General features: G+C 37.9%; 1 protein-coding gene across 6 annotated transcripts in view; it reads left to right on the top strand.

Moving 5' to 3' along the window:
• The window catches only part of LOC102777115 (uncharacterized), a 38890-nt gene that overhangs the window by 1382 nt on the left and 15699 nt on the right, over window positions 1–21809 (top strand). For 4 of the 6 annotated variants that reach the window (XM_087834966.1, XM_087834962.1, XM_087834945.1 and 1 more), the window contains exons 2-22: window positions 2929–5023; window positions 7461–7522; window positions 8201–8239; window positions 8369–8635; window positions 9083–9366; window positions 9746–9969; window positions 10244–10378; window positions 13701–13799; window positions 13961–14022; window positions 14112–16384; window positions 16750–16941; window positions 17040–17074; window positions 17471–17602; window positions 17807–17935; window positions 18556–18594; window positions 18710–18838; window positions 18944–19070; window positions 19784–19954; window positions 20049–20080; window positions 20595–20759; window positions 20899–21033. In XM_087834966.1, coding sequence (XP_087691092.1) covers window positions 3293–5023; window positions 7461–7522; window positions 8201–8239; window positions 8369–8635; window positions 9083–9366; window positions 9746–9969; window positions 10244–10378; window positions 13701–13799; window positions 13961–14022; window positions 14112–16384; window positions 16750–16941; window positions 17040–17074; window positions 17471–17602; window positions 17807–17935; window positions 18556–18594; window positions 18710–18838; window positions 18944–19070; window positions 19784–19954; window positions 20049–20080; window positions 20595–20759; window positions 20899–21033 — 6462 coding nt within the window. In that variant the 5' untranslated portion in view covers window positions 2929–3292. The remainder of the gene's footprint in view (window positions 1–2928; window positions 5024–7460; window positions 7523–8200; window positions 8240–8368; window positions 8636–9082; window positions 9367–9745; window positions 9970–10243; window positions 10379–13700; window positions 13800–13960; window positions 14023–14111; window positions 16385–16749; window positions 16942–17039; window positions 17075–17470; window positions 17603–17806; window positions 17936–18555; window positions 18595–18709; window positions 18839–18943; window positions 19071–19783; window positions 19955–20048; window positions 20081–20594; window positions 20760–20898; window positions 21034–21809) is intronic. The other 2 variants (XM_087834950.1, XM_087834956.1) reach the window with 2 other exon arrangements.

Here is a 21809-nt window from a genome sequence, read left to right as displayed (position 1 = left end):
TAAGTTCAATAATTTACATATAGAGAGTTATTTTTCAAAGCAAATACATGTAATTTAATTTCAAAAATGGATAAATATCATGAAAATTTAATTCAGATGAAAAATAAATAAAGGGAGAGGTGGTGTAGTTGGAGAGACAATGCTGTCTGTTATTGAGTTGGGCTGTAGTTACGTGGATTTGTATGCCTCAGCACACCTGGACCATCATGAGCCACCAAACCCGAGCTCAAGCTAACAGTTAAAAAACCCAACTGAGCGATCCAGAGAGAAAAGCAGCTGCAGGCAGCCTTTAGCTCCTAGGTCAGCTGCAGATACTGTGTTTTACTTCTTCTTGATTTGGAAAACAGACTAAAGTGCTACATTGTGAAAAACTGAATTGAAACATGATGTACATAGTGCTGAGTTATGCAGAACTGAATTTTAGAAGACACAACGAGTAGGAATGGGTTAATATTTTGTTTAATTATTAAACCAAGAACTTGTTAGGAAATATGGCTTTTTGAAAAGGTCACTTAGATGCAGCTTTGTGTCTCTATAGTTTACATTTTGAGTAAAGGTGTTATTTTGTCCAATGAAAAAGTTTGTTTGGACACAGTTTAATTTTTTTATTTTCGGCAGCAGGAAGCTGGATTGAGTCTGTGGGCTGTATTTCACTCTCTGTGCTCTAGTTTCAAGTTATTGACTTGAGGTACTTTTAGTCTAGAGTTGTATTTCCTGCATTTCTAAGAATCATTTTATTTAATTTTAGAAGTTGTGCATGGTGTGTAGCATACGAGCACAAAATGTTAAGATGTTAAATACCTGCTAGATAATATCTGGTAATGTTATTTTGTAGCTTTTGTACTACTAGTATTATTGCTGTTGTTTTTGTTTGTTTGTTGTTGTTGTTTTTTACTGCTCCTGAAACATCTTGTGAAATTGTTCAAGTCCTCTATCTTGTAGGCTGTCTGGAAGCATTTTTGTTCTATCCCAGACACACACATTCATTTTTATTTATTTATTTTTAACCGTTTTTAATATTCTCATTCAAATATATAATTTTTCATGAAGCTGGTAATCTCATCTCTCATCGAATGGATACTGGGACATTTTCCTGCACACAAACTTCACAGAGAGGAAGGAGATGGACATGTTTTACCACACCACAAAGTAAAGCTGGATTTACGGTCTGTCCGTACTGCATGTCAGATACCAGATTGGTTTGGCTTTCTCAGGCTGCAAGACAAGGTCATCTGATGAAAATATGTGGACTGACTGAAGATGAGCCAAAAGCATGTTTTTTTTCTTGCTAACCTTAATATTTTCTTTGTTTTTATTTAAAAATTTTTTGCATTACCACTTGCATTGCCTACCAGATCAACAAGGAGTGTATCGTTTGTTTTTCTTTGAGAAGTAATGTCTGGATAGAATTTTTATTGAAGATATACTTTTGCAATCTTTTTAGATAATACAGTCAAAGGTTGGGTAATATTTTCAAATTTTCTAAATGGCATCAGCATTTAAATACCTCAATGTTGATACACAACTTAGATTATAAGTGTACATACATTCATGGACAGAAATGTCAAATCAATATCACGCTGTCAGTAATTTATGAGAAATGTAATTTTTTTCTGGGGCTGAATGGCTGCATAACGTATATCTTTCATAGTAAAACAGTCAAGAATTTGGTGCCAAATATTTTGTTTATATTTGGGGTTTTCTGAAATGTGACAGTATACCTGCTTACATTTTAGTAGCAGTGAAAGTTTGAAAAATTCTGAACTTGTCAAGGCCAAGGTTATGATTGTGTCAGAAAGGTTTGGTTCACAGCACTCATTGGTAGAAGCTAATACACAGTAAAATGGGGAATTCCCAGGACATCACTGGAGATCTGAAGAGGATTATAGAAGTACACAAGTGGGAAATGTGTCTGAGCCCTTTCTAAACCATTGCAGATTCTGGCATCATCAGATGGAATGGAATAGAATAGATTCAATTATATAAGTCATTGGGAACTGTACATACTTTGTTAAGATTTGAAAAAGACCCGAAGGACACCATAAAAAGTTGGTTTGAAGAGTCAAAAACCACCAAAGCACAGCTCTGCCATGGATTGGGAGCTGACAGAAGATCATTGCTGAGCAAGTTTTGCATCACCATTGACCGAGAGGCTGCCTCTGAAGAGAAAAACCACTGCAACAAAATCAATACTTTTAAAATCAGTTAATGTTGACAACCTACCAAAAGGACAAAGTAGACTTTGAGAGATTGTTTTTATGAACAAGCATTGAGCTGTTGCTGCCAGTGAAGCTGGTACATCGAATTAGAGTGGATATAATAATGAAAGAAACGGACTACTGAAGAATTCTTTAGCAACTCCCCAAACCATTGTGCAAAGTTTCGACAAAATCAGATATGTCAATAGGGCTAGTTTTGGAACAGGCTAGCTACTAAGCTTTTGGAATGGCCTTTTCAAAGTCCTGAGATTCAGCTGATAACAGAAATTATGTGGACTATACTTGAAAGTCAGATTTTTGCCAGGGAAGAAATTATTTCAAACAAAGTGGTAATATTTGCAAACAGAATGATCCTACGAAAGCATAGGTATTCTGAATGTACATGTAAGAAAACCTTATATAAATTCAATTTTGCGCACAGATTATTTTTTTTTACTCTTAAAAATGTACGTTGCACAGTCATTCTGCCCCAAAAAAGCTCAGTTCAAATTATTCAGTGATTTATAATGATGTTCTCTAAAGTACAAATTGGTTTTTAAATTTTTGTAGTCAATCTGCTGGTGCAGGGAAATAAATGAGTTTGCCTGCATTTTTTTTTCTATTTTCTGACCTTGTTTTCTCTTTTTATCTGACCTTTGATGTTTGCTTCCTCTGTTTATTTCTAGTAGTAAAGATCCTGATATTGTAATGATAAATTTATATTTGGCAGGAAGCAACAGAGCGAACAAATCCAGACAAGACCTTCCAGATGGATTTCACCCATCCAGGAAGCTGAAGCCCACACCAGTTCAAAAACTTTTTTTTAAAATTTCTCAGTTTTGTAATTGCTATTGAAGATTTCCCTTCTCCCGCACCCAGGATCACCATCAAACCACATACTTGAAGTTCTCTAAAGGATCTCTCTACACACAAGACTTCGTGATTATGGTTGCCTGACTGAATGGTCACTTTGTATTTTGCACGAGCTCCACATTGACAATGACCTCCAGCATACCTACTTTGTAAAAAACCAAAAGAAAACAACCAAACACCCATTCCATTGACTGCTGTGGCCATCCTTGACTTTCGGAACCATGTCCCATCCCCTTCATAACCCCTATAATTTTGGGATAGAAAGTTCTGCGCAGTGTCGAAATGCGCTTAGCTCTTCTGGAGCATCCTCTGGAACTTCTGACACTACGTTGGGAACAATTCCTTCACTGCGTGCTTTTTCAGTGAGCTACAACCCCCCACAGAGTAGTTCTATTTTAGATGGAGGCATGAAGAGATCTACAGAAATGTATCTTGGTCAAGCCAGGACAGAGATGAGACAGCAGCCTGTTAACCAGGCCCCTTGCTTTACCGGAACTCAAGAAGACAAGTTTATTTCTTCAACTGCAACGGTTGCCTCCAGTCCAGTGTGCTCAGCATCTCAAAGACACTCTGATTTTAAAAGTGGGACTTGCTCCTTGGACTGGTCAATCTATAAGAAAGCCACTGAAAATGATTCTTCTAGATTTTTTTCATCATCTACTTCACTGAGCTTTCAAGGCAGTGGTGAAAGAGAACAGGATATGCAGTCCATTCCAGGCTTAGGTGATTCTGACTATCGAATGCAAGACAAACCTGTGCTCCCTACTGATTCCAGTTACCCAAAGTACTCTTCACAAGAAGCTTCTAACATCCTTTTACGTTTTGGACTTGAAAAAGATGACTTGGAATATCTGATCTCCTACCCTGAAGACCAGATAACCCCTGGCAATCTGCCTTTTATCTTAAGGCAAATCCGCATGAAGAAGGCTGAGAATGTTAAACATATTGTTCATTCAAAACCCTGTCCTGAACCTCAACCCACCCCCAGCATGACCGTAATGGACAGGTTCAGAAGGGAAGGGATGCAACAGGGCGAATTGGCACAGATTATCAAACCAAGTAAAGTGATTGACTATGGACATACTAGCAAATACGCTGGAGGGTTTGGCAGTGATATAGGAAAGAGCAGTGAAAGTAGAGCTAACAGTAGTGAGAGTGGCAGTATGTTGCTTATGGACACTTGTGATGGTGACAGTTGCAATAGAGAACCACTGCAAGAAGGTACGGCAGAGGTGAAAACAAGCACCTTGGTTTCTTCTCATGACCATCGGGGTACTGTTTCCACTAAGAGTTCAATGCAGAGCTATGAGCCTCCTCCAAGCAGGAATCTAACTCAACGATTGCTGACTCAGCCACACCAGGCATCTCAAGAAATCATCAGCTCTTTCTCTCTGCCAAAGAAAGACACAGACTTAAGACTTCTCAAATTCAAACCAGTTCCTTTGAAAGAACCAGAGCCAGATTGCCATTTGGCATTAAAAATCCAACCACCTCTCAGTCATATTGCTCGTGGTGTGCATCATGATCAACCTGGGCTTGTGCTCATCGGCAATAAGGATAACAGCTGCACCAAGGATCAAAGTAAAAGTCAACAACAAGCGCCAAAGGTTGCTAAGCCCATAAACAATCAGAAGATGCACCAAAGGCAGATGCAGCAGGAGCTAAAGAAACAGGCGCAGAAGCAGCAGCAGCAGGACCAGAAGCAACCACCAGTGCAGATGGGACAATGCCAGTCTGCAAAACCAGCTACTCCCCTAGCACCTCAGATAATTCCTAAACCAGTGAACTTCGTTTATATGCCGCTGCCACTTTCCAGCAAGCAGTGTCGTGCAGACAGGGAGCTATCAAAGGTTCTGCCAGCGTTGGCCATGATGCAAGACTATGCTGCAGCCACACCACAAACCTTTCCACATACCTGTTCTCTGTGTTTGCAAAAATGTACTGGTATGAAGGTGAGTGGAAGACTGTACTCTCTTCTGTCTCCATTTAGAACATTACGGGTATTTATTTCTGTCTGTCATTTTGGTTAATTTTAAAAAGAACCAAAAAACCAACATTAATTTGTGAAACAACCTCCTTGCTTCCAAACTTTACGACTGCATTTTTAAAGCTTTTTTAAATGTAAATTTCTGTAGCATATTCTTCTGATCTGTTATTTAAGTTTTTCCACCTTGGACACATACTAGAAATAAGACTTATGAAGTAAATGATTTCTGTCATATTTCAGTCTAGAAGAAAATGACTGGGTGTGGATCAGTCTGCTCATATAGCTTACTAGAGCTGCCTCTTGAAAAAACTGGAACATTTTCTAATGATTCTCAAACAACATCTTTATTCATATATGTTGACATGTCAAAACATGTCACTTAGGGCACAAGGGAGATTGCCAGATGTTGTATTTATGGGGAAAATAGTTAAGATTGGATTATCCGAGCTGCGTTAGTCTCTGAAAGTAATTCATAGTTATCCTTTTTCTAATTTAATTTAACAATAATGGCAAATTGGAAGTTTCTGCCCAACAAAAAGAAAACGATAAGTGAAGATGAAGAGTCTGCAAATCTGAGGAACATGAGCATCAGAAAGATGACTTTTCCCCCTAATTCATATTTAGTTTACAGCCATCCACTTTAGAACAGTTACTGTCTTTAGAAGAGTAGCAGTCATCTTGCAGTGAAAGTCATTGGTTGAGATTGTGAAGCAAAATTAAGATGTTCTATAGTATGCTGCAAAAGTCTTGAGCCCCTTGCATTTCCTTTCCAAGGATCCAGAGATGCAATTGTTATTGCAAATAGTATTGAGCAATAGTTCTCCAGGCTTTATGAAGGACTTTCAAAGATTGTCTTTGGACATTGGCTGCTTTTTCACTCATTTCATTCCAGTTCTTGTACCAAACAATTTTCAGAGGAATGTTTTTTGTTTGTTTGTTAAACCAGTTAACACTGATCTATGAATGATTCAACCAATAAAAAAATCCAGCAAGCCCACAGGTTGAACCACTAGCGTGTCTACACAAAACCGATAACTAGGCAACTAATTCTTTTTAAATTGTATTTTTATGCACTTTGTCAGCTTGTTGCAGAAATACATTTTTAGTTAAATCTATGTAAATTGCCAAAGATAACACTTTCTGACCACTGCAGAAAGTGTAGTGGTTTTGCACCAAAAAGATGATTCCAAAAGAGCTATTAGCCAAAACCTTAGCATGTGTCCTTAAAATATTTTGAGGAAGCTGGACAAGTGCAAGAAAAGAGAAGTGACAGTGTTGAAAAACTATTTAAAGCAGATAAACAGTACCTGAAAGTCATGTCCTTCAGAGACAGGGAAAAAAAGACCTGCAACATGCATGTGGCCCTTCAGTTGAACAATCTCCTGTTCACTGAAGCCTCATCATGGTCTCAGTGGAAGGGCAGCTGTCAAGAACCTTTTTTAATAACATCTGGTGGTCAGAGGGCCCGGTGGCGCCAGTGTCCGGCAGCCTTGCCTCTGTCAGTGCGCCCCGGGGTGGCTGTGGCTACAATGTAGCTTGCCATCAACAGTGTGTGAATGTGTGTGTGAATGGGTGAATGACTGAATGTAGTGTAAAGCGCTTTGGGGTCCTTAGGGACTAAGTAAAGCGCTATACAAATGCAGGCCATTTAAAAATTTACCATTCCAAATATTGGTATCCAGATGTTATTAAAAACTCTGTCTTGCCCTCATAAAGTTTATTTCTATATTGCTTGCAGACTTTCAGTGAGTCATTGTAGTTACTTCCTGTTTTAGTATAAATAAACAAGGGGTTCAAGACTTTGGCATACTACTGTGCTATAAAATGAAAATCCCCAATGCAAGACCTTTAGAAAAAGGGGGATGGGTCTTCTTCTTTGACTGCCCAAACACCAATTACAGGTGTTTTTTTTGTTTTTGTTTTGTTTGTTTTTTTCCCCCCATCTCCATCCAGACCTGACCTCTGCTGAAATGACGTCAAACCTCAGGACTCATTTTTATTGACACATTCACACATAGGACAGAAGAGACCTATGTTGCAGAATCAAGAGTCCTGCAAGACTTTTTACATTTCTGTATTTGTTTTGTTTTGTTACTAAATCCATGACTGTGGTCTTCCATGCCATCCTATTTGGTGTCGTTTATAAATATGCTAAATTATTCAATCTTTAAGGATTTTGTCTTTATAGATTTATCATACTTGTATGTACATTTATTGCTTTCCACTATGGCTTATGAACAGTCAGCTGATGTCCAGACTTTGAAAGAAGTCTAAAGGCTGCTGTGAGCGTTAAGTACATTGGTTGTCAGATGGTTAGAAAAAATGTCACCCGAGCGGTTGTGGTTAATAATACTTTTGCTATGACAATGAGGCCTATCTAAAATGTTTGTTCTGACTACTAGGAATGGCTCCTTCACCAGAATACCAGCTTTCACCTTGACAACTGCAAACTTCTTCGGAAACGGTCAGTCTTTTCTTCTTTTAACTTTCTCTTTAACTGGGGATATCTGAACACGTTTTGGCCTAACGTTTCAGTGGATTACTGAACAGAATGAGTGGTTGTAACGTTATAAAGTCTTTCGTAGCATTGTTCCTGATGCTTTGGAGTTAGTTGTTTAGATGGGTAGTATATCCTCTATAGCAGTGGTCCCCAACCTTTTTTGTGCCACGGACCGGTTTATGCCCGACAATATTTTCACGGACCGGCCTTTAAGGTGTCGCGCATAAATACAACAAAATAAAACAAGTACCAGTACCGAAAAAAAAGAGGATTTATTCATAACACACGTGAAAAGACCCAGGAAAACAGAGTTAATGATAAAAACGACAACAAAATAATGCTAAAAACCCTGAAAATCATACATTTCACATCCAAGCCTCAACTCTTGTGGCCCGGGGGTTGGGGACAGCTTGTTGAAGAGGTAATCAAAATCAGTTTTAAAAATTGTAAGATGAGCTACTTTTCTCAAGCAACATTGTTAATAGGGTTGATCTGCCAGGGTTAATTGGTCCCTCGAGAAATCATGCTTTAAGATTGATTTGTAGTTGCAGAAATCTACATTTTTAAAACATTTGCTGTTTTAATAGATTTTTGATTTCCCTTATATTGTTTTTGTTTTTTGTTTTTGTTTTTTTTTGACAGATATCCACAGTGGGATGGTAAAGTACTGACGTACCAAAGGTAAAAGTCTTTGTCTTTTGGGAAATTAAAAGTACAGCAGCTTTGCAGGGTTTTGTTTGTTTGTTTGTTTGTTTTTTACAGTTATTTATAGTTGTTTTTGTTTTTTTAAACCTCTGTTGCTCTTATTAGTGCTTCAAATACAGGAAAGAAGTCCTCGTCCTCCACCTCTGGCAAAACTTCCCAGCATCGTCATCAGAAAACCAGGCGTGAGAGTCATTCCCGTTCTCGCTCACACAGCCCACGTCGCCGCCTTGGTTTGGATGACAGAAGGCCTAAACATGGAAGCTATTTATGCTCTCGCTCAAAGAGCCCTCACCATCACTACAGCTCTGGGGAGAGAAGAGAGAAACTCAGTAGTGGATCACAATCGCCAAACAGCTCCAGACGTGCTCGCAGGTCCGATTTAAAAATAAATAAATAAATAAATAAAAGATTTCCATTCCAGTGAATTGTATCATGGCATCAGCGTTAGGTTTGACCTTTTTATCCTTACTGGATTTGTAATAGAAATATTTCTTTGAGGTATTTGATTGGCAGTTTTGAAAATGTCTTTATTGAAAGAATCGAAAAGGGTCAAGAGCAGCAAAAAGGCATGTTGGACACAGTTCATGCCACAAATGTTCCACCCAAACCTAAAGCTTCAGAAAATAAGCCTGATGAGACCTTCAAGACTCCCAAAAGTGATACAAATGTTCAAGAATCTGCAGTTATGCTGGAAGACGGAGCAAGAAATGTGTCTGCTTCTGAAATGAAGCAGCAGACAGAATTAGCCAAAGCTGAGACAAAAGAGGCCAGTCATACTGAACCACTTTTTGAAAAAAATGTTTGATTCATACTTTCTAGGTCCCGGTCTCGTTCCTTCTCCCCACGGAAGGACTATCTTGCCTCCTTGCGTTATCAATCACATTCAAGGAGCCGTGAAAGACGATCCTCACCGGGAAGGAGAGATGGGAAACAGTTACTGCAAAAGAGGAGTGATGAAAGACGATTGCTGACAAGGAGACAAGATGATAAGCGTTTGCTGCTGAGCAGAAGTCATAAGAGCTCATCATCAGAAAAGAGGCCTCAACAAAAGAAGTTGGACAGCAGTACAAAAAGACTTGCTAAACAGCTGCTGGAAACCACAGGTTTGGCAGTGTGCACATACATATAACTTAAAATATACTCATAATTAATACATTTCTCCCACTTCCAAATGTATGTTTTCATTGTCAAACATGAACAAATTCAGTATACTGCTGTGGAGTATAGTGAAAATGTTCTATATATATATGTATGTATGTATGTAACTTTGTGTGATCCATAGCGACTAAGTAAAGCGCTATACAAATACAGGCCATTTACCATTTAACTTTAAAAAATAAGTAACCACTCAAATTACAGAAATTTCACCTCTGTTTTTTTTTTTTTTCTTCTCATAAAACGCTCCAACTGACAGGATAACCTTCTCTGTTTAGACATATGAACCACCAAAGTGTGACTCTTTTTCCATCTTTGTCCTTCTAGGTCTCCACTCTTTGTCAAAAAAGTCTGACCTGGAGGCCATAGCTGAAACAATTGCTCCTGTCATACTGGCTGAGCTAGCCAAGATGAAGTCACCATTAACATCATTATCATCCTCTGCTTCTACATCATCCTCCTCCTCCTCAAAGAAGGCGAAGACCACCAAGTCATCTGAAAGTAAACCTGGACTTCATCAGAGTGAAGCAAGTACCTCTTCAAAGCCTAAGGTTGGTGTGTTTGCCAAATGTTAAGGAGTGCTAAGTAATATAGTTCCTTCTTTCATCCTCAACTTTTGGGTCTAAGGCACTGAGAAAATGTTTTGATCTGTGATAAAGGGAAAAGAAAGAAACAATTAAAAGAAAAGTTTTCCTTATGACTAACAGGACTCGTCGACAGACAAGGATGTGTTTGTCTACACCAAACAAATTATAAACGGAACTAGCTTCAATCATTCACAGTCAAGTCTATAGTTAGTTACTGATTTTTTGTCTGTTTGCACAGGCTAGTAAATCTTTTACTTCAACAATGGTCAAATTACATGGGATTGTCAAAACTTTTTCTCATGAAGAAGTGGTTGCTGCTGTGGAACATTTTGGAAAAACAGAGTCCATTGTACTGTACAGGTCCAAGCTAGAGGTATGTACAGTGGGAGTAATCAGCTGATATGTTTTTGCTATAAAGGTATGTGGTACATGGAGTCACGTGAAAAAGGAAGTACACCCTTTGTCATTTCTAAGGTTTCTAAGGAAGTGTGAGCATATGGACTATTTAGGTGTGTGTTAACACAATGCCAAGGAGGAAAGACATAAGCAATGATCTTAGATAGTCAGTTATTATTATCAGTCAATCTGTATTTTTAGGCTATTTATACCACTATTTGTAGTCCACCATTCTACAGTTAGAAAGATTCTTCACAAGTGGAAAATATTCAAAGGCAATCTTCTCAGGAGTGGACGTTCTAGTAAATTTACCCCACAGTTAGACCGTGCAATAGTAAAAGTCCAGACCTCAACCTGACTGAAATGCTTTAATTGGACCTTATGAAGGTGGTACATATACACTTGACCTCAATGTATGGGCTCAAATTGTGGTCATAAATATTTTGTACTTGTAAATCAGTTTTGTACTTGTAAATCAGCTTTGTACTTGTAAATCAGGATTTGTATGTGTAAAAAGAATTTGTGCATGTCTAACAAAGATTTGTGTGTGTAACAAAGATTTGTGTGTGCGTAAAAAAAGATTTGTGTGTGGACTTAGCCAAAAAACTACATGAGAAAGTCTGCACTCAAATTTCAAGTTACAAGTACAAATTTTAACACAGGGGGCAGGGCAGTGTTGTGGAAATGACAGTCTTCACGAGTGGGGATACTTACAAAGCTTTCCTTCGTTATGAATTAGCATACATGTTTTTATTGAACATTTGAAGAACCAGCAAAAAAAACAGAAACTCTTGTAGAGGACATAAAGTCAGAGATAGAAACGACAAGGAGCAGGTGCATCTAGTACAGGTAGAGCTGCTGCAAAAACCCACAGAGCTCAGCAGCCAGCGCAACAAATTCTGGATCCTTTGCTTTTAGTTAGCAGTTAGCATTAGCAGCATATGCTGCGTCTAATGTGAAAGGACCTTTATGCTACGCCCTGTGACTCACAGCAATGGTCCCGGGTCAGCCCTGACGTTGTGTTAAACTAATCCTAAAGTTATAATGGTATTTCTAATGACTGATATACCACAACTTTATCCTTTCAATAGCTGCTGAAAGTTAGGGGACCTATCTTCTATCGGATATTTATATAGAGATCCTCCAGCTTCAAACTGTATTACCCTTCAAGGACCTGCAGTTCAAAAAAGCGCCCCTCCGACAGCCAAACCCTCAGATCTCAGATTGGATAGTTAAATTTGTGATTGACATGACATTGGCCAATCAGATGAAAGGAAGAAAAATAGGGTCAAAATTCATACTTGTAACTTGAAACTTGAGTGCAGACTTTCTCACGTAGTCCACACACAAATCTTTTTTACGCATACAAATCTTTTTTACACACACACAAATTCTTTTTACACATACAAATCCTGATTTACAAGTACAAAACTGATTTACAAGTACAAAATATTTATGACCACAATTTGAGCCCATATCAGTGAACTGAAGTGAAAAGAAGGGGAGAAAAGGCCAAAATTCATCCACAATAAATCATGGGGTCTACTTAGTTTTTCACACACACTGCTTCACCATCTTGGCTTAGTTTTTGTTCAAATAATTGTTTTCCATTTTAAAAAAAAATTGACAGTCTTCCACAATTTTTATGAGATTGTGTTCAAAACATTTTAGAGCCTCGCAAGGGCTAGGATTTTTTTTATCATGTTCTGATAAGTAAAACCCTAGAGTTGAAATTGCTCTTTCTTTTTTACATGGCTGAAAGTCTTACAATAACCTAACATAACTCTGAGTTAGAGCTGGGCGATATATCGAGTTTTTAAAAAATATCGATATATTTTTATACGAGATATAAGATGTGACAATATCCTTTATATCGATATAGTCTATGTTACTTGTGGAGCCGCAAGTTTGCCTCTCTTTCGTCCACTTTTGTCTTTACGCAACATTACTCGGCCTCGCCTCTCCTTCACTGAACACAACTCCCCCTCCTCCCCCATCGCTTCACCTGCAGGAAGCGACAAGATGGACACGGCAAATCTCCGTTAACGAGTTACTGCGCATCGCCCCGTGCGTGGGGCTGGACGCCGTCAACGTGTTAGCTAGCTAACCACGCTAACGAGCTAACCACGCTAACGCCATGCAGCCCAGAGGCGCTACACAGTCTAAAATCCTTTCATTTTCTCAAAAGTTGACAGCGCGCCTTATGTATGAATTCTGGTTGTGCTTGATGGCCGCGAACAGATTTTATGTGGTACACAGCGCTCAGCAATCTGTCAAAAAATGTTTTAGTACGACTTTGATAAGCTACGGTGCTGCACCGGTTGATGGATTGTCAGAGCATTACGGCTACCGAGGAGCCTCGCGGAGTGATACGTACTGTGCTTCACCGTAATATTACCCTACTGTGTATAAGGACCATAAATGGCACCTGTTAAGAGACGTGGTTACGAAGAGGATTTCAAACTCAATGCTGTCAGTCACACAGTAGAAGTTGGGAACAGAGCAGCTGTGAAATCTGTCTTTGTTACTATGCTCAGCGTCTTTTAGTTTACATTTTGACTGCACAATTGTGAGCTTTTTGTTATGCACAAAAACAACATTGTTTTCTTTTATTTATGGAGCGTGATTATTTAATAAATGCTCATAATTTATTTTTGAGTAAATTTTATGTACATCTATGCTCTATGTTAATAAAAGTGCCTGTGTGACATCTGGGACACAGCTTTGACTAAGAACTCTCTTTTTGTTCTTACTTTATGGCTTTAAAAAAAAAAAATCGAGATATATATCTTATATCGCCGTCCAGGTAAAAAATATCGAGATATGAATTTTGGGTCATATCGCCCAGCCCTACTCTGAGTTACATAAATATGTATAGAAGTGCCCTTGTTCTGTTTTTGGTTATTGCTTTGCTGTTTGGTTAGGGATTATCCAAGCAACAAAACATGCTTTTCATCCCAAAATATCTTTTTTTATGAGCAATATTTGACAGTTCATGCTTGTTTAAAAAAAACATGCCATTACATGATTTGAAGTGCTGTTTTAGAAGAGAAGATTTAAAAACAAAAAAACAAAAAAAACAACCTATACCTAATTAAAATTTAGTTTAGTTGATTGCCGTTATGTCTGCTTGTTTTTGAACCACTGTTTTGTGCTGGTCTTGGTAGTGAATGTGGTCTCTGGCTAATTTGCCCCACATGGTAAATCTAACCTTTAGTTTGTGAATATAGTGGGGACATAGTCTAGATGGTTGAAATAATCACAATGATTTCCCTTTGTGTGTTTATTTGCACATTTAGGCAAAAGTGAATTTCATGAAAGAAGAAGATGCTCAAAAACTGAAAAAGTTAAAGAGCATCGACATAAAAACAATACCAGTCACTGTTGTCAGAGAACAGGTATTGTACCTTTTCTGAGTTGTTTTTTAATTATGGTCAAACTGTCAAAACTTGGAATGTATTGCTGTAGCATCATTATACTGTATTTCTTTTACTAATTTTATTATGTAATTTAATATATTATACTTTTTCATGTTTATTCAAACTAAATCTGTTTACAGAACACTGTTACAAAGAAGCCTCTTCCAACCTTTACCAAAAAACAACAGAAGCTTCCACAGAAGTAAGATATGCTTGACATTCAGACCTTCATTTCGATTGAGATTCTCTTTGTTCCTGTCATTTGCACTTATTAAAATCTTTTCTTCACAGAAAAATTGTCAAGTCAACTAAATCCGTTTCAACTGGAAATTCTTTTAAAAAGCTGTTGTCTTTGTCATCTGGAGACAAAAAAAATACAACAGGCAAACTTGTTACTAAAGCAAAAGTTTTGGTTTCCAAAGCAAAAAGTGTCTCAACAAAACCGATATCCAAAACCATAAAGCAAGGCAAAGTAGCTGCAAAAGGAGCTGTAAATGTTGTTGAAGAGAAGAAAGATGCTTCAAATCTTAAAGGTTGTAATGATTCCAAAAGTTCAGGAAAGCAGCAGGGTGATGCCGTCTCAAAACAAAGACCTGCCCTCAAAAGATCTGAAAGCAATGCTAAAAACTCTGTAGTTGCATCTAAAGATACAGTCAAGGTGGTCCAATTGTCAAAAAAGACTGTGAATCCAATTAAAGGAACTGCAATTGTCACTCGTGCAAAGGTCTTAGTTGCCCAAGCACAAACAGCCTCAACTATCGACAAACCTCAAAGACAATTACAACAATTGGCTGCAACAGGAACTTCAACAACATTAAATGTGGAAGAAATTACTGTAAAGGGCACTAATGTTCAATCTAAAACTTCAGAGGATAAGCCTGGTGTAGAGACTTTAAAGCCACCAGAAATGGAAATAAAGTTTCAGCAGCCAACAGTGGTGAGTGAGGAGACAACCAAGGTACTTGAAACAAGAAATGCAACAGCTTCTGAAACAAAGAACCAGGCTGATGCAAAAGCTAATCAGAAGGAAAAAGAGGTCAAACACACTGAACTATTAGAGTCTGTGAATACAAAAGTCGTAGAGCCCATGGAAGTTGAAAGTTTTTCCGGTAGCAAATGCTTACGAGAACCAGAGTCCTCTGAAATAGGACAAACACCACCACAGACTTTAGGGAGCTCAGCTCAAGCTGCTTTGGATACAAAGCAGACACCTGAAAGGATCGAAAAGGGTCAAGAGCAGCAAAAAGGCATGTTGGACACAGTTCATGCCACAAATGTTCCACCCAAACCTAAAGCTTCAGAAAATAAGCCTAATGCGACCTTCAAGACTCCCGAAAGTGATACAAATGTTCAAGAATCTGCAGTTATGCCGGAAGACAGAGCAAGAAATGTGTCTGCTTCTGAAATGAAGCAGCAGACAGAATTAGCAAAAGCTGAGACAAAAGAGGCCAGTCATACTGAACCACTTGATTCTGGGAATAAAAAAGTGACAGAGCCCACAGAACATTTTACTGACAGAACAACTGAACTAACCGAATCCAATAAGGATCAGACACCAACCAGCACAACTGAGATTACACTAGATGTATCTCCAACAAAATATCCGATTGATACACCTCATAGAACACAGACTACCATAAAAAAAACAGAATCCTACAAGAATTCAAAGGTTCAAGAATCTGGAATAGTTCCCGAAAAGAAAACCAAGATTCCTGAGACAAAAAATGTATCAGTTTCTGAAACACAGCAGCAGGCAAAATTGTTGAAAGTTGAGACAAAAGAGCTCAAACACACTGAGGATTGCTTTGAGGATACAAAGGTTCAAGATTCTGGATCTGCCAAAAATGATGTGGACGAGGCAATGGAAGTCGAACATTTTGCTGAGAAAAAGGCCTTACTAGCCAAATCAAGTGAGGGTCAGACACCAGCCAGTACAACCAAGACCACACCAACAATTGATCACCCTCAGAGACTGCAGACCAGAGCTGAGACAAAAGAGGCCAAACACAGTGAATCACTAGAATCTGGAAAAACAAAAGGGACAGAGTCCATGGAATTTGAAAGCTCTACTGATACGACACAGACCATTGTCAAAAACACAGAAACTTTGGAGATTCAAAAATCTGCAACAGTGCTTGAAAACACAACCAAGGTTCTTGAAACAAGAAATGGAGCAGCTTCTGAAACAAAGCACCCAGTAGAATCTACCAGTGTTGATGTAGATGCAAAAGATACCAAACGTGCTGAATCACTGGAGATTGGAGCATGTAAAAAGGCCCTAGCAACCAAATCCAAGGAGAATCAACCTTCAATTGATACAGCTGACACCATACTAAATGCATCTCTACCCAAACCTTCGACCCCATTAAAGACACCACTAAAGACACCACAGAAAACTATAAAAATGCCATCCTCATCACAGATCCAACAGAGTGTGATGCCAGATCCAGAGTCCACAACTGCACTAGGACAAAAAACCTTGCAAATGTCAGGAAGTTCAACTGAAGCTGCTCTGGAGGCAAAGCAGGCGGTTCAGAGTGTGAACACAGTCGCACAGCAAAAAGGTATGTTTGATACCATTAAGCTTGTGAAACTGAAACTCTATATTTGAGGAATAAGTAAGGTAACAGTTAGGCACCATTATTAGCATTATTAGTTGTGACTTTAGTATTGCATGGAATATGTAGGACAGTGTTGTTGGAGACACAAAATACAGGTTGTCTTTGTTACTGATAATGAAAAAACATACACTCATGTTGAAAAATAGTTTTCACAGGACTCAATGCATTTCTATGAACACATTCCTACTGAGTTTGCTGTCATTTCTTTAGTTTATGTCTGCCTGTGGACATGTTCATGAGGTTTGCTTCTAAAATTCTTTTTCAAAATACTGCAATCTATCTGAATAAAACTTCTCATCCTTTTTAAGATCTTGTGATTGCTGTGACAAGTCAAAAGGACCCGTCAAAAACTGTCAGCAATGTTTTAGCAGTGTCGACTGCAGTAGCTGCATCTTCCAAAACTGAGCCAACAGCTGCAACAGCAGGCAAGCAACAGCAAAGTTTTAGCAACCTGACTTTTGGGGAGAAGATAGAAAAGCTCATGGATAGAAATTGCCTGAGTAAGTAATGACAGAAGCCTGTCTGTGAGTCATTATTTGGTTTTTTGGATCAAAACTCCCATTTATTTAACTGTTTTTATGTTCACTCTACCTCGCAGATTGTTTCAAAAATAATAAAGCATTGCCGTCAAAGGTAAGTTTTTTTTTCTTCTTCTTTTTCTTAAAGGTATAAATAACCTATCTCTCAGTTTTAGTTGTAGCAAAAAGAATAATAAAAATCTAGTAAAATATCCTTTATAAATGTATAGCAAAAGTAATAGTGTTATCTGTATGTCTTTAAAAATTACAAATGTTTTTCCACTTTTGTAAAGATAATTTGGAAATTTAGTCAACAAATGCATAACGTGTTTTTTTGTTGTTGTTGTTTTTAAGAAATAAAGTGGTGCTTTTGGCATTTCACATTTCTTTTTACAAGATAGTCATCATACTTTTGTCTCCTGTGTTGCATTCTGCTTAATAGTTTGGGTAAGTTCACTTTCCTGAATCTTAACTTCTAATTTCTCCTTTTCCCCTCCTGTTTAAAATGAAGGTGGTGTTGATCACAAACCTGCCAGAATATGAAAATAGCTGCTACACAGAGGTGGACGTTGCCAATCAGCTCACCCTATTTGAATTTGGATATCTAGAAGATGACATCTATGTTATTCCTCAAATGCGTATGGTAGGTACCAAGTTATAAATCTGCATTACTCAGTAATCCCACAGGTACATTTCTAGGTCTCTCTTTGGTTTCTTTATGTAAGGTCAGCCTACATTTTCTTGTGTGTATTTGTGTACACCAACACAGTACACAAATACACACAAGTACAGTACACAGTGCACAGTGAATAATTAGAATAATAACAAATGTGACTTTTCCTTCTAGGCTTTTGCCATTGCGCCAAGTCTGATGAAGGCAAAAAAGCTTTTTCAAGCGTCAAAAGAGAAGAGTATTATTCTCAATGGGTCCACACTTTGTTTGGATTTTTTAATCCACTCCTTTCCAATGAATCCGGTACGTACTAATACAAAAATACTGTATATTGTGGCATGTTTGGAAAAAATTGCTGTGCTTCTAGTGCACAATCTTGTTGATCCCTGTAGATGAGTAAATAAGGCACTGAGAGGATGGTAATTAACTAAATAACTTTAAAATATTGTTTAAAGTAGGTTTTTTATTAATTGAATTTTTAGATTATTTAAATGTAATAGAGCATGTAAATACCATACTAAGGCCTTAACATTTTCTTTTTTTAAAATATTTTATGTTGCCTCAAACTTCAAAGCTTCTTGGTTAACATTAGCAAAAAGTTTTTATCTATCTTGATTTCCTTGCTACAAGTTTTTAACTTGAAAATATCAAACTGTCTGTCCTTTGAATCATTATTATGATTTATTGATGATGCAACTAGATAAATTAGTCTTTCGCTGCCTTTTGCTGTGCTGTGCCACAAATTGCTAAATTTGTATCAAGGAAAAAAGAAAACCCTCCAGACTGAAGTGCCTTATAAGTACCACCTAACATACAATAAATGTTTGAAATGATACTACCCAAAATTAAATAAGAGAGTAAGAAATGTCTTGCCGTAGAGCGTAGTGCCTTTAACGCTGTGTTCTCTTACATTCATGTTTCAGCTTGGGTTTTATAGCACCCTGATGAATCTGGTGAATTATGTAAGTAACTTTCCCCCCCCAAATTATACATGGATTTGTAAATATAAAATATCAAATGAACAAACAAAAAGAAACTCTTTGTGTTTGTTTGAATGTTTGCTGGCTCTTCTTAAAGCAGCAGACAACTGATGATGGATCAACAGTAATCTACATCAAGAATATCTCACCAAGTGAGGCCAATGATCTCAGGGAAGCTTTGGAAAAAATCGGTTCTGTCAAAAACTACCTGCCTCTCCTCAACAAGGTTAAAAACACACCTGTTCATACATTTGATTAAGAGGATTTAAACAAAAAAGACATTGTTGTCTCATCTTCTCTTATCTTTCATGTTTATGCATGTCTGTTCTAGGTGTTTATTGAATTTGAGTCCATTTACGATGCTGATCGACTCGGAGTTTGGTACAGCCTCCTGAAACAGGGCTTTGCCCATAATGTCTACAGGATTAAGATACCAAGAAATGAATCCACAGCAAGGCGTAAGTCTTTGTTTTTGGATAAAATAAAGCAGATGAGATGTAGATGTATGTGGAGTTACATAATAGGTAGCTAAAAATATCCTTAAGGGTAACTGGTAGGTCTTATGCTGGGCATACACTGAGTGATTTTTGGCCCATTTAGAGTCAATTTTTCCGTCGTGCAACAGTTTTGGGGATCAGCCCGATTTTCACCTTAATTGTATGTCGTGCATTGTATAGTATACATGGGGTAATTAGGAGCGATCTCGACCAGCTCCCGATCATCAATCTTTTGGTCGTAAGAAAATCAAACCTGTTTAAAATCCTGTCGGCCGTCGTGAGGGTGTCAACGCAGCCTCTCACACTGTGCACACGCAAACACAGAAATGAAGATGAAAAGAGCGGCACGGCAGTGTAGCGAGTGATCTGGACACAAGCGATGGAGGGACAACTTGTCGAACTTTGGCAAGCTCATCTGAGCCTTTATGTGGCCTCACAAAATTATCACGACCACACCAACCATGTGCCATACATGTATACAACAGAATTAACCTTGACTTAAAATTCTGCTAATTGATATCAAAAACAAACTGCTTCAGCAGCTAGTCACTGTTTTTTATATGTTAAATATCTTAAAATAATTGGAATGATATGATGGTAAATATGAAATGTCAAAATCAAAGCATTTAATAAATTAAAATAAAGCTCTCTTTTTTTTTTTTTGGTTTGTGCAGCACCTAGACTGGCAGCGAAAGCTTTGCCGGACAGCAAGGTTGTCGCTGAAGGGGCAACAATCCCAACAGCAAATTTTGGTGTTCCTCAGGGAAGCACTTCACCATTTTGGGTTACAATGAAAACGTATCCCTTTTTGTTCCCTACCACATCTCCTTGGTTTGTCATCCCAGGTGAGAAAAACAAATTGAACTAGAACTTAACTCCAGATTCAAAATGTAGGAAATAAGTGGCTCTTACATGTGACTGTTTATTTTTGACTTATAGATTTTGTGACGGTCCGGCTGACAAAAAAACAGGTAAGCACATTTTTTTAAAATTCTCCAATCTGGTCAAGTAACAAGAAAATTGTAATTTTAATTACTTGTGATAAGATATTGTTTACCAACTAGATATAACATTTGGCTAAGAAAGTGGTTTGAAAATTGTTTGCATAACCACCCTTAGAAGTTTGGAGAAACTGGCTGAATCTGAATCTGCAAATGCTTCTCTTTGAACCAACTTTTGACATTTTTCTGCTTAATTGCTAAAGAAATAATGTTGTAATGCTTTTGAGTCAATCGTCCAATCACCCCCTGATCTCCAGTTCTAAACTACATGCTCCTCATTTTGATATGAATATATATGAAATCTGCATTTTTATCCCATGTTCATTACGCTCTGAAAATCTGTGCTTAATTATGTAAAATGTCATGAACGGTTTTCAGTATCAAATAGCATAAAATAGTTAATGACTTTATCAAAGGAAGCACAATGTGCAGGTGTTGCGTCTGCTTTTTTCCCCCCTCTTTGAATTAACTTTGTGTCCTGCAGAAAAACCGTCCTCCAGGCTCTGTGTTCCCCCACATTATGCTGACCGGTTTGCCAGAAGGGAACTACAGACACGAGGATGTCGCCAAGCTGGTGTGGCACCATTTCCCTGTTCATAATCTTCATACTCTGTACTACAAGATCATCGTTTTATCACTGCAGAGGAGGGTGAGGAATAGATGCTGAAGACTGACACAAGCACAGACATTTTAATATTCTTCATTTGTTTTTTTGTTTTTTTTAATCAAACAAAGCTTTATTGAAAACTTTTATTTTTATCTGAGGCTTTTTCTATTCTAACCTACAGGCCTTCGTGTACTTCAGTGACTGGAATGCCTGTACCAATTTTGTTCAACTGCACAGGAAAAATCCTATTTCTGTCGGAGGTCAGATACTCAATATCCACTTCGTGTTACAGGACATGCGTCCTGGATCCAGTGAGGTATGGAAAGCTCCGTCCAAAACTTTGATGTGTTATTCGGTCTGTTATTTTGCTGAACTATGAACTATGATCAAATCATAGGGAAGATGGTGGTTGGAGACTGGCACAACCAAAACCATTGCGACTTTGTACAATGAACTTGCAGTCTTGTTGCCTTTGATGTAGTTAATTCAAAGGTGGGGACCAGGGCTGTGGCCACGCGCAGTCAGTTACCATCTTTGGTGTATCAAGACTGCAACAAAAAAAAAAAAACTATAAGGCAGAGTCAGTGAATCATTTTGTGAATTAATAGGTTTAAGTTAGCAATTACATGCAGTCTGTTCATGATAATACACTGATTAACTGTTACGTAGTATAAACATACAAATTCACCTTAATTTCTTACCTTTAGAGTCCAGCCAGAATCTGAAATTAATTTTTATCTTGTTCCTGCAGGATTTCAATTTAACTACAAAATAACATACATGCTTGATAACTTTGCTTTTATATGGGACTATAACCTGAATGCAACCAGTTCACAACCATCTCCAAGTTGATTCTGTTCATCTCGATGTAGCGTTTTCAGTGGGAGAAACGTTTCATCACTCATCCAAGTGACTTCTTCAGTCTCAGCTGACTGTAGGTTTCCCCAACCTTATAAACAGTACATTAGCATAATGACTGAAACCAGCACACTTAAGGAACAATGGTTCCTTCATCATTATTAAATGATTAAATTCTCATGACCATTGATCAACAACCACTGATCAAAGCCCACTGATCAATGGCCATGAGTA

This window comes from Neolamprologus brichardi, chromosome 3 (genome assembly GCF_056152115.1).
Source record: "Neolamprologus brichardi isolate AB-2024 chromosome 3, ASM5615211v1, whole genome shotgun sequence".
NCBI classification, from domain to species: Eukaryota; Metazoa; Chordata; class Actinopteri; order Cichliformes; family Cichlidae; genus Neolamprologus; species Neolamprologus brichardi.
The sequence above is the reverse complement of the archived record's forward strand: the minus strand, read 5'-3'. Positions and strand labels throughout refer to the sequence as shown.